Source organism: Apaloderma vittatum, unplaced genomic scaffold, assembly GCF_000703405.1.
Source record: "Apaloderma vittatum isolate BGI_N311 unplaced genomic scaffold, ASM70340v1 scaffold6004, whole genome shotgun sequence".
Lineage (NCBI taxonomy): Eukaryota > Metazoa > Chordata > Aves > Trogoniformes > Trogonidae > Apaloderma > Apaloderma vittatum.
The window spans coordinates 27,386-40,579 of NW_009714362.1; the positions used below are offsets into that span (position 1 = coordinate 27,386).

Genomic DNA, 13,194 nt, shown 5'->3' on the forward strand with positions numbered 1-13,194 from the left:
TGTCATTTAAATACACACAAGGGGATTTTATAAGCAGTTTTTTACAGATGGGTTCAAGTTTAAACATTACTGGGTGTAGAATCAATAGGGCAGTGCATAGTACAAAGGTATATATAGAAAGTGCAAATCTCTCTCGAGGGCCACTCCTTCCCCCCGCTATCCTCTCCACTATCTAATCACTCAAATAATTTTTTTTAAAAAGAGCTAAATTAAACTTCTGTATAAATCATTTTTATATTTTTTTTGGGGGAGGGGGTTGCCCATTGCAACTAATCACAGAATTAGACATAATTACACATATAAACATAATAGCACCATACTGGTTATGCTGATGAAACCAATTTTAAGCTTGGAAATGCATGATGTATGTAGACAAAGATGCTCACAATTTAAATTAAATATAGGACTATATGTAACAATACAGAAAGTGGAATGCACATCAATGATGCTAACAGTTATCTTAAGAAAGAGAAAAACTAAAAGGACTATTTAGTTGTACAACAATTTTGCTCACAAATTGGCTCTGTTTTGTTTTGTCTTGTTTTGTTTCTTCAATTCCCTCAGAAGCTTTGGAGCTTGAAAGACAGTCTGCTAGGGAGAATGCTCTGATTCTCTCATAGATCCAGTCTGCAAGAAACTTACCTAGTCTGTGTTTCCAAAACAATGCCTTTCGGATCACTGTGTTTTTCTGATCTTTGAATTAATGAACATAACCACATTAGGTAACTGGGCACTTCAGTAATTATTTTAAAATACAAATCAAGAAAGAAGAAGAAAAGAAGCATAGTGCACATTCTTCTCTTATTCAGATGTAAGTTACAGAATCTCATTCTGAGGTAGCCTTCTAGAATACTACTATTCCATATATATATTTATATTTTTGTTGTGATTTTTTTTCCTTTAAAAAAGTGCTCAAATACAATTCTTGCTAGAGTTTGGTCTTTTGTATTTTCCTTTCTGCTAGTAGCGGTAAAAGTGGAAGAAGAACTAAAAAAAGTTGAAGTCACATTGGCACGCCATACCTAAGCTCCAGTTTGAAACCCCAAAGAAAGAATTCCTTTGATAATCATGTACTGACAATGGCAGAAGACATGATGGAAACTGAGGTCAATGTAAATGGCATCTTGCTAAGAATCTCAAAACATACTTTGTGCTGTTTACAGAATTTTCTTTGTCCCCTAGAAGAAAATCTAGTGTCATTCTCAAATACGTCCTGTGGTCTGTCTTGCTAGCCTTACATGAAATCTCCCACTATGGTTTGACTTTAGCAATCTGTCAACACAAGCAAATGAGCAGGACTTGCCCGCCCCCCCAAAAAAAAGAAAAGAAAAGAGAAAAATGTATGAGCACTGCTAATGTCAATTACTGCTAGTGTACTGCTACATCTCTGCCACGATACCGCTATAACCAGTGACACAGTTGGTTTGAAAAACCAATGAGAAATAGATTTTTAATTTCTGAGCTGGTCTGGTTTTGGAAATATGGAAAGATAAAGGGCCTTGACTACCCATGTGTTTTGGGTTATCATTTATTACCATCCATACTTGATTAGAAACTGGAAATGCATATTTTTCAAAATTGTCTGATACATGTATTAAAATGTTTGAAAAGAATAACAGAGATATGAATAAACTGAACAAATGAAGGCTAACTTAAAGAAATGCTATTCAAAATAGGCATCAAATATAAGGCACTCTAAATGTAAAATTAAAATAAAACCCAGCATCCCCAAACAATGCTGTATGCCACAAAATGTTTGATTTCACAGAGCAATGTGTGTTTGGCTTTGCCCTGTTACATATTATAAATGTAAATTATATAGCGCACACTATAGACAGTATACTATTGAATACAATTTTAAAACATCTTAATACCTAGTATATTACAACATTCTCCCCTCCTAAAGGGATATGCACTGACCTTTCCCACATGCACACCTCTTACATTTAATAATATGAGTTTTTATTGCACTATAGTGTTACAAATATTGAACTTCACTGGAAGCCTAAATCACATACTCTGTGTGCGTGTGTGCATGTGTGTGCGTGCATGTGTGTTCAAGTGACAATGTGGATAGAAATACTTGGGATAGAGATGATATTCAAATATCAATGATGTGCATTCTTCACTTCCCTTTGAAACAGAAGTTTATGGGACTTGGAAATGCAGAGATGATCAATTAGCAGTTTCATATAATTGTAGTATGCTGGAAAACTTTCCCAATGCTTTGATAAATCCAGATATGGAAGAATTTATATGTTTATGTGTATGTGTGTGAATATCCACCTATCTGTATCTCTGTAACTACACAGAGAGTTAGAAAAGGGTAGACAGTAATACATACATATACTTTTATATATAGAGAGAGGGTGTGAGTGTGCATGTGCATGTGTGTGCATGTGTGTATGTGTGTTAGCAGCAGCTTTATACTTTGCGCCTCCCTGTTGATTCCAAAAGAAACCAAAAAGCCCCATTTTGATACAGTGAATATTTTCTTAAAAAAAATAAAACAAACAAAACTGTAAAAGTAATATCTAACAAGACTGTGGTACTGTAGATAAATATAGAACTGCACAAAAATGTGCAAATTTTCAAATTATTTAACATTTCTACAGCACAATATTACAGATAACAGTTCTACAGCTTAAAAAAAATCTACAGTTTTTAAACAAAAAAATTAACTGTTATGTAACCTTTTAATTCACTTCATTGAATGATAAACTCTTGTTAAAAAAAGGAAAAAGTTTACACAGTTAAAAATGAAGCACAGGTCAGCAGTATCTTTACAATACTAAAAAACTAAATCAAGGACTTTCTTTTTTAACATTCCCACATTTTCCCTAAAGTGTTATGATGAGCAGTATGATGGGAAGGGGCGATGCTGAAGTAAAGAGTTCACTTTGTTTGAAAAGTCAGGACTCAACCTTTTCACAAACATCTTTCACTGAACTGCAGTTCTCTCAAAATTCATCTTTGCAAAAGCATGCAATCCTGAACATGATGATCATTCTTTCCTTAATTTCCTCTTCCCTTTAACTTCAACCAATGTCGCACCATTTAGGTATCTGTAAATGAGATCCTTCAGACGCCTCAGTGGTCAGGATTCTTTTATTATGGTTAGGTTATTAAATTGTGACTTCTTGGTCCACATGGAATAGGGATTGTTTTTTTTTGTTTTTTGTATATATCCCCATTGTTTTTGATGGTTTTTTTTAATTTTTATTTTATATATCCCCAATAATCGCTCCTTAGCTAAGAGTTAAGAAGTACTTCTAAAGCACATCATATGGCTCAGAAGCGGCTCTCTGGATCTTGAAGGGCCTGCAATAAAAATCCATGATGGGTTTTTATGTTGCATAGTGATCAAAGCTGCCCAGATACTCCAGTGCGGCTCGATAGCAGAACTGGTATTGATCCTGGAGAAAGAAAGATAGAAAACATAGGCATCAGAAAGCCACCTTGCTGGTTGATTTCTATTTTCTTTCAACTAAGAGTGAATACTTTGTGAGTACAGACAAATATACCACAGAGGCATCTGCAGTTCAGCAATATTCTCTTGCTGACATCAACAGAAAACCAGTCTGAGTTACAACAGATGAAGATAGATACTTGTTTAATGCAATAACTTTTTCCACACAATGTAGCTTCTTTTAGTGCAGAGACTAAATACCCACCTACTGACTGTTACTCTGGATTAATACAACATCAGCATAAGGCTTTCTTCTTATGCGAACAGGCTGAGACACTTTTCCCCTATGTATTTGAAAATAAGTGGCAAAATATCCAATTAACTCTATAGTAAATACAGCACACTAAGTGACAAAATCCATTGCAGCTTTGATACCAAATGCTGTATGGAAAACCACCACGTTAAAAATCATGTTAGGGAAGCAAAGCAAATCCCAGCCTTCCAGTAATATAGGCTTTGATGAAGACGTGCAGATATGTTAGCCTGTGGCAAGAAAAGGGTCTAAGACAGAAATGTGCAGGTAAAGCACCTTACTAACACAAACGAGATTGCATTTCAACCTACACCTGGAAGCAGAGAAAAGTTCAGTTTGTCAAGAGATTTGCTTACACTTCTGGTGAATCCACCTTTTGGTATTTAATATTATTCTCACCCCCGCAGAGCAGTCCTTTTGCATCTTTATGTGACATTGCACACTTATACTAAATCGACACATTTGTATACTAATTTGCAATTGCAACTCAGGGTTCACATGTTAAAAAGAAAAGAAAAAGAAAGAAAAAGGAACTTGCTTCTGAAAGCCCTCCAAAATATTGAGAAGGTCTGTTTATTTATCTGATAGTGTTAAGTGGTAATCCCACACATGTTATACCTCTTAAAATCACAGTTAAAATTCTTTTAACTGTGGAAATCATCAGGTACTTGCTTCAGTGTAGCAATCTGATCACTAATCATGATTTCTGATTTCTATTGGAACAGTGGGAGAATGCATTAAGCATATGCATTAATTTTAAGTATATGTGCGGACCACATGGAGTTCAAGTGCTTTGTTGAATAAGGATTAGATTTCCTAGCAGTTTATACTGCTGAATGAGAGATTCATTTTCCACAGAATCCTGAACAAAATGAGTACACACTTCTACTTTCAGCAGAGAGGATGAAGAGTAGCCTACAGAAATAAGTCAGAGTAGGAGGAGGGAGAATATATTGCAGAGCTGAATGCTGTATTTGTCAGGTAGGCTCCAAGAAGCATAGTTTTTCTGTATACTGTAGTTATTTCTTGGAACCAAAAAAAGAGAAAGCAGTCATTTTTCATTCTGCTTATCCAGAAGTACAATGGCAGTGAAAAAGAAATGGAATTAACTTTTCACTTTGGTCACAGTGATTTACTTGGCCAATTGACGAGTTCAAAAATAAGTGTCCTTATTTTTTATATAAGTTTTTATGAACTTGTCTTCTTAAAAATAAGAGTATCCACCTTTTATTGAACATTTAATTTTCTTCTGGAAAATCACAAACTCTGGAAAATGATTTTGTATTTCACAGACTGTAATTTAAAGGCCAATGTCAATCAAATCAGACTAAATAAATATATGACCTAAAATGTTTATCTTCTCTTTCCCTTTTGCATGGTTCTCTTAACCTATTTGCTCTGGCTTAGTTAAAATCTCCTGTTCAGAACTTTCACTAGAAATGAAGTACAACTAAAAATGTCTGACTATTCTTTACGACATGGCACAGTTCCAAGCATCCAGGCCCAGGAAATCAGATGATACTGCTTGTCCCATTTCTTATTTCTCTGTGACATTCTTGCTAGCACAGAAATTATTTATGATATAATTTTCCTTAACACTGAATTTACCATTATGATTTTCAGGCCAAACAGCCACTTGCCTGGTGACATAATGTCAAGAAAGCCATGAAAATAATACAGCGTCAGCCTGAAGCCATGAACAACACTTTGTTCCCGGTACAAAAAAAAAATATCAGTGGATTCACCTGCTCCTTAATTACCACATATTTCTGCCAGGGAAAAAAGGTTTAAATAAAAACAGGCAATGCTCCTTGGAAAACCGTTTTCCTCAACTACCATAACTTAGGAGTGTGATGTGTTTGTATCTGGCAGGGTTTCTTTGTAGTGGTGGGTGGGGCTACAGGGATGGCTCCTGTGGGAAGCTCCCAGAGCCTCCCTCAGGTAAAAGTCAGATCCACCTCTGGCCAAGGCTGAGCCAGTCAGCACTTCTGTGATCAATGTACTTAAGAGGAGGAAACCTGCTGGGCAACTTCCATTCCTTTGTGTTGGGAGTTCTTTCTTTTGGAGTGGAAAGGGGAGGTGGGAGAAGCAACCATGTGGTCACTAAGGTCTGTGAGGAAGGAGGGGGACTAGGGCGCTGGAGCAGAGACTTTGCTGAGGCCTGTGGTGAGATGGCAGGATGAGACCTTGCATACCAGGGACACTAGCAGTGGCAAGATATCCAAGATGCAGCAGTCCACAGAGGATCCCATACTGGAGCAGATGACCATGTCTGAAGCACATCATGACTCCCAGGGAAAGCCGCACTGGAGCAGTCTGTCATCGGGAGGACTGCAGCCTGTGGGAGGGGCCTGTGCTGGGGCAATTTGGGGAGAACCACAACCATGTTGGATGGACTCATGTTGAAGAAGCTTGAGGAGGGCTGATACCGATAAGAAGGACACCACTTTGGAGCAGGGCAAGACTGCGAGCAGTCCTTCTCCCTGAGGAGGAAGGAGCGGCATGGATAATGTGTAATGGACAGATAGCAATCCCCATCCCTGCACTCTTGCACAGCTGGAGGGGAGGAGATAGCTGGAAAGGGAAGGGTAGGGGGAAGGTGTAATTTAGATCTGGTTTTATTTATTTTCTCACTGTCCTACTTAGATTTAATTGATTGGTTAAGCTGGTGGTGCTTTTGGTGTTTAAATAAAATTTAAATTTTCTCTCCACATCTGCTCCATTTTTTGCCCATGCCTGTAAGTGTGAGTGAGCCCTCCCTTTCCTTAATCTCAATCCTCAAGAATTGTGTTGAAACTCCTCCTCCTCATATTGCAAAGGAAGGCGGTTGGAGTGATTGAGTGGCTGTGTGGTTCCTTGTTGCTGGTTGTGTGGGCTCAAACCACAACAGGGATACACTAATGAAATGATATTCTTTCTTCTAGTATCTACTGCTGTAACAGGAAATGGTCCTTGTAGTACCTTTATGCTAGATTTTACACTGTAGTCATATAGTCACTATATGGCTTAAGATATAAATTTAAGTACATTTTATACAGATTTTGACTATGGAACTACCCCTTCTTTTCCATCACTATTGTATATAGATACTGTTTTGCTCACCTCTGTCTGTACCATGGCTGGCCTCTGCGTCCTTAACATTTTGACAGTCTGGAAGATATCTACAACACCTTCATATCTCATTCTTTCTAACACAATGCTCAGGGTTATGAATACTCCAGTCCTCCCAACACCCGCACTGTCGCAATATAAAAAAGAAAAAAAAAAGGAAAAAGGAATGTTAATTGACAGTTAATGCTGAAAGAATTGGCTGACAAATTATCTGTGCTTACAACACACCATATGTGTACAGATTTCTATATGGAGAAGGGCTCACTATGCAAAATTCCAGAGCAGACTACCACATCACATTTGGAAGCACAAATATGCTCAAGCAAACTTCACATGCTACTAAGTACATTCTGTCTTCATTGCAAAGTGACATTGTTTATTCATCCAGATACACAGTAATCAGTGCATGGTGAAAGAAAATGAGAACATTTGTTGCCCATGAACTATGTTGGAGCTGACAAGAGAAAAAGATGCCAAAATGTATTTCACTGCTTCCTTTACTTTAGCTCCTTCATGTATATGCCCTGTTCTGTGCCTCTTCAGTGTGTTAGTCTACCTTCTACTTTGAATTAGAGGTATTCAGTGGATTTTTACTTCATATTGAAATTGCTCATACACACAACAGTTTAAATGACGAATGCACAAAAACCTTAAGACACAGCTTTTACACAAGTCTAGCAGTCTGGATCCTTACCTTTCAAAATATTGCTATGTATAAACTATGTCATCTATATTAGTGTGAAATATCTTCTTTGAATATATGGCTTGTTTGCCCTCTGATCTGTCTTGGGTTCCTGTTATTAGCTAAAACCCCCAAGAAGTGATAGAAATTCTTGTGATGGGTAGACCCAATAGTTGTCAGTTATTAAAATTAAACAACATAAATACTTAAAAACTCATCATGGTACAAACTGGAGCATTACTACAATAATTACACAAGCACTGGGAAAGTGCAGGTGCACAGGATTTTGTGCTTCCTGAAAGAAACAAGTGAATTTACTAATCTGCGTGGGACATTTCCTACTGATGTAAATTGACTAATATTAATAATGATGATTAGCATTACCAATCTCTAAATTATCTTTACAATTATGATAAGACATTTAAAGACCAAATCATGATGAATTATACTGGATTTGTCTTTGATTCTACCAAAGTCAGGGGTACAAATCTCTGTAATTTCGGCATGAAAGATGACACCCACTTGGAAGGGATGCATAACATAATGCAAACAGTATTTCATTGCAGTTACAAGTGGACAAGTTTGCATGGTACAAAGAACTGAGAAAAAAACTATCACTTTGTTTTCTTATGTGTGTCTTCATAAAGACATAAATATTGCTTATCATTCCTGTGCTCTCAAAACTCACTACAGGAAGACTAAGGCTTGTTGTTATCACAGTTGTCCTTCATTTTTCCATGCCAAATGAATCCCAAACACAGCTATGAGACCTTATTCTTTTTTAGCAGGCCATATAACTTATTAGGTACACAAAAATAAGTAGGATTTGAGTAGTCCAATATATTTATTTTGTCTTTCTTTCAGATCGGGGGAGCATAAAAAACTCTGTTAAAACACACTGGTGTTTTATCAACTTCTGGTTGCTCCTGGCTTTGGAAGGACTCAATGATCTTAGAAGTTTTTTCCAACCTAAATGATTCTAATGAGAATATCTTTTTCTCTGTACTTTCATATGTGCTAGTAAACTTGTTCACTATGTCTTTATGCTAGTATTAGGGTATTACTTGGCTTGTAGGAAGGACTTGGAACCCATATCAATATTTTGCATCTCCGTTACATAAATAATATTTAATCTAGCAAAAAATAATTTAATGTTGCAAAAATCTAAAGCATCTAAAATCCTAACAGAATTTATAGAAAACAATTTATTAAATAAGAGATAGAAGACAAAGATATTATTTTTGGCCATCTGCTATAGACTCTAGAGTGCTGTACAGAAAATAAATAAAAAATACAGGGATATTAAAAAAGCCCACCCTGGATTACTCTTACACATCCTGTAAGCTGTTTTCATCTGCATATCAACTGTAAAGGAATTGAGGGAAGATATCACATCAAAAAATGGGCATTACATTCTGAAGTCAGAACTCAAGGATTCAGCGTCAATGATTTTTTGAAAGGCAAATTTTCTAAACACTCCTTTGTACTCCATTCCCTTTCTTGAGATAGCTGCCACTTTTTTTTTTGGTCTCACCTTGATTGCTACTAGTATGTCACTGAAGTGTATCTAACTTGTTTACAGCTAATAATTCCCACCAATGGAACAGCCCCACTTTTAGTTACCAGCAGAAAAATAACCCACCGGATTTCGCAGCCTGTGATAAGGCTCTTCCTACTGCTTTCTGTGTGTAGCATTGACCAGATTGTATTAACCACCATTAGAGACATTTTTAAGTCAAGAAAAAAAATTATTTCAGAAGAACCTCTTGTGTGTAAATGGCACATCACCGAAAAGTTCTCATTTTGTAAAACAGTCCTGTGTGTTCCTTTTTAGATCTTCTATTTGATTACATTTTATGTTAGTTCACCTAAGAAAAGTTATTTACATACATACCTTTGCTGCAACCAGAAATCAACTTTAGAAAAAAATGAATCTGCATATGAGTTCTGTTAAGCCTTTGTTTACTTACCTGCAATGAACAGAAATTGGTCCATCCTGACCAAACTGCTCTTTTGTTTTATGCACTTGGCCTATGAAGTCAATGAATCCCTCTCCAGACTTTGGCACTCCTTGTTCTGGCCAGTCAGTGAACTGGAACTGCCTCACTGTTCGGGACTGGCCATCCTTCAACAAAAGACACAAATAATGTATCCCAAAAGCATGTTCCAGTGGCTGGAAGTCAGTCAGCCAAAAACCAGAAAGAGAATCACAAAACAAGCTGTTATCACTGCTAGTAGCCTGAGTAGCTGCAGTACAGCCCTAACTCACGATACACGGACATTGAGAGGAAGTGAGGAAGGGCTAAGATCACATTTATGAAGACTCTCTCAATTACACTACTGGCTGGTACTTTTGGACACAATGGCCTGCTGGTGCAGTTTCATTAACATTACATAGATTCCCGTCTCTACTGGAAGGGGGAGTTTTCTGACATTTTCTGGGGGTAAAAAACAAGTCTGAGGCTAAAGACAGAACAATATCACCAAGTTACACAATTTTATTATTTTTTGCTAAATTTTGTTTTGAATACTTTGGACTGCAAAATTCCTTTCAATCTAGATCAGGCAGAATAAGGCCATCCAATCTGACTCTCCATTTCCTAGATATGCTCATCTACTGCACAGAAGGAATATCTTCACTGATAAGACTCATTTAGTCATTGCCCTTTTTGCGGATGAAATCTTTAATAACATGGTGCTTTCTATGAGATGGACATTTGCCTAGAAGAAGACAAGTCAAGACAAACCAGTCGTTTAACAAACCATAAACTTCCTTTTAATCATTGTAATTGCATTCATTAACACCTTGGACTCTGAAAAATTGAGAAGGGCTTTCTTCCTCAAAACAAATCAGCTGAAGCTGTTCATTCCCTGTTTAGGAATGCTGACGAGATTGTTTAGAACTGCAGAATACCGCAGCATGGTTTTTTTTGTTATGAAGCCATTTGAAGTTTTAAATGACAACTTCTCCTATACGTCTATTTAATGTGTAAACAGTCAGGAATAGAAAAATACAGTACAAATGGATAAAATAGATTTGTTCTAAATTTTCAGACATTGTTCTTGCTGATTTTGATCCTGTCATTCTGCACAGCTGAAGGGCTGAAGGGCATAGAAGCATGGGCACATGAACCACTGATGTCAACTAGTTCCTCTAGATACATTGTTTCCTAGGCACCCACTTCCACAAAATAGTCTTCTGCCAAGTGAAACTTAGGAGTAATTGGTATGATTATTGAAGATCACCCTCCAGAAAAGAAGTACAAGTAATGATAGAAGTAGGAACAATTTTTTTTAAATTTTTTTTTTCCCTCTACCACAAGCACTCAGCTATTACAAACCTATGGAATCAAATACAAGTGATTAAAAAAAAAAAAAGAAAAAACAATACTTTGCCTTTATGCTTCCTGTGGTACTGAGCGTTTTTGCCTCCCATATCCCAGATAAGTAAGGAAACCAGAAAATGTATGTCTCTAATAGCCACTGTTCCATGAGTGGACATACATATGCTTCTTTGACTTACTATCTCTTTGATTCTTACTGAACCACTGCAACAATTTAGTAGTCTATTTCTGTGGAACACTCTTGCCTGCTTAAAAAAAACCCAAACTTTTAAACAGTAATTATCCAATTCTATTTCTTGTGGGCATCAACACAAAGAACTTAATATATCCTATCAAAATGCCATTTTGTTAATGCAGACTTCTCTCATAATGACCTCTGTGATTTCATCTACCTCCAAGAAGACATAACGAAATTCCATCCTTCAGACAGCCTTATACATATTTATTAATTAAATTTACTATATATCTTTTGCTCAAGAAGACACAACAATAGGTTGATTCTCTCCAAAATAACCTCACATACTTCTAAACTAAAGAAAGAAAACCTTAAGTCCACATCACTTGCAACATGTTAGTTAGGGACCTGAAAGCTTTTCAGCAATTTCTGACCCTGATCTCGTTAAAGATGCCCCTGCTCACTGCAGAAGAGTTGGACTAGATGACCTCTAAAGATCCCTTCCAACCCAATACATTCTTTGATTCTATGGTTCTATGACAGGAATTTTGCTAGAGTAGCAGTAATGTTTTTGTGGCAGAGAAGATAAGAAACATGTTAGTTTATTTGAGTCTAGGCTGTCACTGAAAAGACCACAAATTTCTACCTGTAAAATGGATTCAATGGTAAATATTTGCTTTTAAGGTGTGTCTAAATCAACTGTATTGGTATATTTCATGTTCATAATAACTCAGTAATCCAGTGCAAGTCTGTGAAAACTGTTCTGATTTAGGTTTAATGGCAATAAATTCTGTTATTTAATGCTATTTAATAAGCAAAGAAGCAAAGTTAGGTAGGTTGATGTTTGACTAGCATTAAGCGTATTGAGAACTAATCTAATTTGTTATACATTTCCCTCTGCTAGTGACATTACAAACAGTGCTGCTTTCTTTTAATGAGATGCTTGCCAACATCAGCCCAAATACAAATGCCAAATTTTATTAAAATCTTGACTTTCAAATATTGTGACAGTTTGCACAGTTACCAAAATACAAACTTTCAGATTCCTATATGCAGCAGCGGGCTTGTTAAGTATCATCCTACTAACTGGCTGGCCATTTGGATTTCTTTTTGCTCCTCACTGGGGATATTCAATTGTCTTTTGATGAGGCTGTAGAATTTATAATATTCTCTTACGGCCATGGTTAATGGTTTAGCCTTAAATGAGACTGCCCCGGCATATTGACCTCTGGAGTTTACAGACAAAGTGAGTATAAAGCAGTCAAAAGCAGTAGATTGAAACAGTTACAGAGGTCAATTTCACCTTACAGCAATTTACAGCTTAGTTTCAGAAATAACAGGGAGTGCCACACCAGACACTTGCTGCTGACACCTGCAAAGGCAGTGTGCTTCTTGTCTTGTCCTGGGGAATAATTGGCCAGCTTGGCTCTGACAGAGCATGGATGAGTTTGGAGATAAAAAGGAAAGAGGTTGGTTATAACCACCACAGCATTTACTTTGAACACCACAACTTAGTTAGATAGTCTCAATTACTGGGCGTGATAGGCATAAAAGCCTAACTCCAGGAAAACTAAATTATACATTTTGGTAAGTAGACTCCACTGCATCTGGCAAATTTGGAAGGAGCTATAGTTTCCCAGTACATCTAGAAAATTTCAGATGGCCCTGTGAGCTTGCCATTGATTGCTTAACAAAATTTAGAACATTAAGTTAAAGAGGTTTTAAAATTTGAGAGGCCATACATGTGATGGTAAAATGTCACAACAGGACTTCCACGGTGCATGTGTGCTTTTTCAGAAGAGACGTATTAATATCTGTTCCAATAAAACTATTTCTGGCAAATTGTTATCTGACCATTCCAGGCTTTTTACTGGTTTGCTAGCTACGAGTAAACAGGCCTGGTTCATTATAAACTCTTGAAATAACTTTTTGGAACTGTATACTATTTGCAGATGCTTCAATAACATCTGTGATTTTCTGTTATCATTGTTATTTAGTGATCTATGCTTACAAGTGTAGTTAAAAACTGATGTTAGGAGCCTGTTCTCCACTTTCGTTAAGCACAAATAGGTTAGAAAAGCTATGGATTGTGATCCTTGCTAGATTTCAAATAGAATGAAAATCAGACCCCATATATTTATATTTTCCTTTCAAAACCAC

At 36.7% G+C, this 13,194-nt stretch overlaps 1 protein-coding gene across 1 annotated transcript in view; it reads right to left on the reverse strand.

Annotated features, from left to right (window-relative positions):
• Window positions 1–3,206: 3,206 nt before the first annotated feature.
• The window catches only part of LOC104273401 (receptor-type tyrosine-protein phosphatase delta), a gene marked incomplete at its 5' end in the record, with an annotated part of 83,425 nt that continues 73,437 nt past the window's right edge, over window positions 3,207–13,194 (reverse strand). Inside the window, 3 exons of the mRNA XM_009868732.1 lie at window positions 3,207–3,416; window positions 6,825–6,960; window positions 9,486–9,640. Coding sequence (XP_009867034.1) covers window positions 3,348–3,416; window positions 6,825–6,960; window positions 9,486–9,640 — 360 coding nt within the window. The remainder of the gene's footprint in view (window positions 3,417–6,824; window positions 6,961–9,485; window positions 9,641–13,194) is intronic.